The 1,691-nt window shown below is 56.0% G+C and overlaps 2 protein-coding genes across 3 annotated transcripts in view; one reads left to right on the top strand and one right to left on the bottom strand.

Annotated features, from left to right (window-relative positions):
- Positions 1-220: 220 nt before the first annotated feature.
- fgd1 (FYVE, RhoGEF and PH domain containing 1) overlaps positions 221-1,691 on the top strand; it is a gene marked incomplete in the record, with an annotated part of 21,839 nt that continues 20,368 nt past the window's right edge. Inside the window, 1 exon segment of the mRNA XM_014030214.1 lies at positions 221-527. Within this exon segment, the coding sequence (XP_013885668.1) occupies positions 473-527 (55 nt within the window).
- Positions 620-1,685, bottom strand: LOC106533784 (uncharacterized). Of its 2 annotated transcripts, none has more exons than XM_014030217.1 (2): positions 1,427-1,685; positions 620-1,394 (listed from the first exon to the last, which is right to left on the bottom strand). In XM_014030217.1, the coding sequence occupies exons 1-2, from the start codon at positions 1,555-1,557 to the stop codon at positions 929-931; spliced, it is 597 nt and encodes a 198-aa protein (XP_013885671.1). In that variant the 5' UTR covers positions 1,558-1,685; the 3' UTR covers positions 620-928. The 2 variants fall into 2 exon arrangements, with proteins under 2 accessions (XP_013885671.1, XP_013885670.1); XM_014030216.1 differs by having other exon boundaries at positions 1,461-1,685.

Raw genomic sequence — 1,691 nt, 5'->3', positions numbered from 1 at the left:
GAGACGAAACGTTTCATTAGAGAAGAACCCGTCCAGAAGACCTATACAATTTTTTTCTTTTTGATTTTTTACCTGGATTACTGAGATGCATCAGAAAACTATTGATGATAAATTTTGAACTTTACGAACAGAACCACAGGTCTGTTCTGGGCCTGTTGGACCGGGTCGAACTTGGTTCCTGTCCGGTTCCGTCGGGGTTTTTGGACTTTTAATTTGTTGTCATGGAAACCGAACAGGAAGAAAGCGCGCGCAGCCCCCCCGCCCCCTCAGTGTCCGCCGCCGCACGCGCACCGGGAGAAGCAGCGCGCACGGACCGACCGTCTGATCCAGAAGCGGCATCCTATCTGTGGCGTCGGTCCGGACCGTCCGAACCGGTCAGTACGTGGCCGACGAGCGTGCGCGCGTGCGTGTGTGTTGGTTCTGCTGCTGTGGACCGGGGGCGCCGCTCCGCCCCGGAACCAACGGACCTTTAATGACCGGATTCGTGTTCTGCTGCGCGATGTACCGAAGCAGCACCAGTACCAGGGGTGAGTCCAGCAGCATCTGCACCGCGCGTGCACACACACTGCACGGAAATGCGCGTGCACACACACTGCACGGACATGCGCGTGCACACACGCACACACTGCACGGAGCTGCGCGCGCACAGCTGCAGTGTTCGCGGCCTGATTTTATTTTTCTCTCATAGCAATGATCTGGGGGCGGGGCGCCGCGCACGCGGGTTACGCGCACACACTGACCCACATCTCTGCGGCCGAACCGGCCTACTGACTGCAGCGGGTCCAGATGTGGTTCTGATCTGAGCCGCAGTCACGTGACCTCTGGCTAAACGATCACTGATTGATCCGCCGCAGCCAATCACAGGCCCGCTCACAGCGTGGCCATGCGCGTGCACCGAGCCGTAGCTGTTTGTTTCACGCGCACAGATTCACATCGGTGAGCACGAGCTACCATCAAACAGAACCGAGCCTGGTTCTGATGAGGTCCGGTAAACAGATTCTGAAAGACTCTGGACTGGACCTGTGGTCTGGACCTGAAAGACCCAGGACTGGACCTGTGGTCTGGACCTGAAAGACCCAGGACTGGACCTGTGGTCTGGATCTGAAAGACCCGGGACTGGACCTGTGGTCTGGATCTGAAAGACCCAGGACTGGACCTGTGGTCTGGATCTGAAAGACTCTGGACTGGACCTGTGGTCTGGATCTGAAAGACTCTGGACTGGACCTGTGGTCTGGATCTGAAAGACCCAGGACTGGACCTGTGGTCTGGATCTGAAAGACCCAGGACTGGACCTGTGGTCTGGATCTGAAAGACTCTGGACTGGACCTGTGGTCTGGATCTGAAAGACTCTGGACTGGACCTGTGGTCTGGATCTGAAAGACCCAGGACTGGACCTGTGGTCTGGTTCCGAAAGACTTGACTGGACCTGTGGTCTGGATCTGAAAGACCCGGGACTGGACCTGTGGTCTGGATCTGAAAGACCCAGGACTGGACCTGTGGTCTGGATCTGAAAGACCCAGGACTGGACCTGTAGTCTGGATCTGAAAATCTGTACATGGAGCCAAATTATCCGGTCCATATCATGGAATGTGTTTATCACTCCCTACAACACTCCTTCTGTCCTCAGACATGTCCTACTGTCCTCAGACATGTCCTACTGTCCTCAGACATGTCCTGCTGTCCTCAGACAT

This window comes from Austrofundulus limnaeus, unplaced genomic scaffold, assembly GCF_001266775.1.
Source record: "Austrofundulus limnaeus strain Quisiro unplaced genomic scaffold, Austrofundulus_limnaeus-1.0 Scaffold1018, whole genome shotgun sequence".
NCBI lineage: Eukaryota > Metazoa > Chordata > Actinopteri > Cyprinodontiformes > Rivulidae > Austrofundulus > Austrofundulus limnaeus.
Note: the sequence above shows the minus strand (reverse complement) of the source record. Positions and strands in the feature narration are given on the sequence as shown.

Bases quoted from the DNA above. Each gene is read 5' to 3' on its own strand.
- LOC106533784 (XM_014030216.1), bottom strand. From the start codon at position 1,557: ATGTACAGATTTTCAGATCCAGACTACAGGTCCAGTCCTGGGTCTTTC. The intron at 1,395-1,460 runs GTCCAGTCCCGG...ACCAGACCACAG, and splicing joins CTTTCAGATCCAGACCACAG to GTCCAGTCCTGGGTCTTTCA.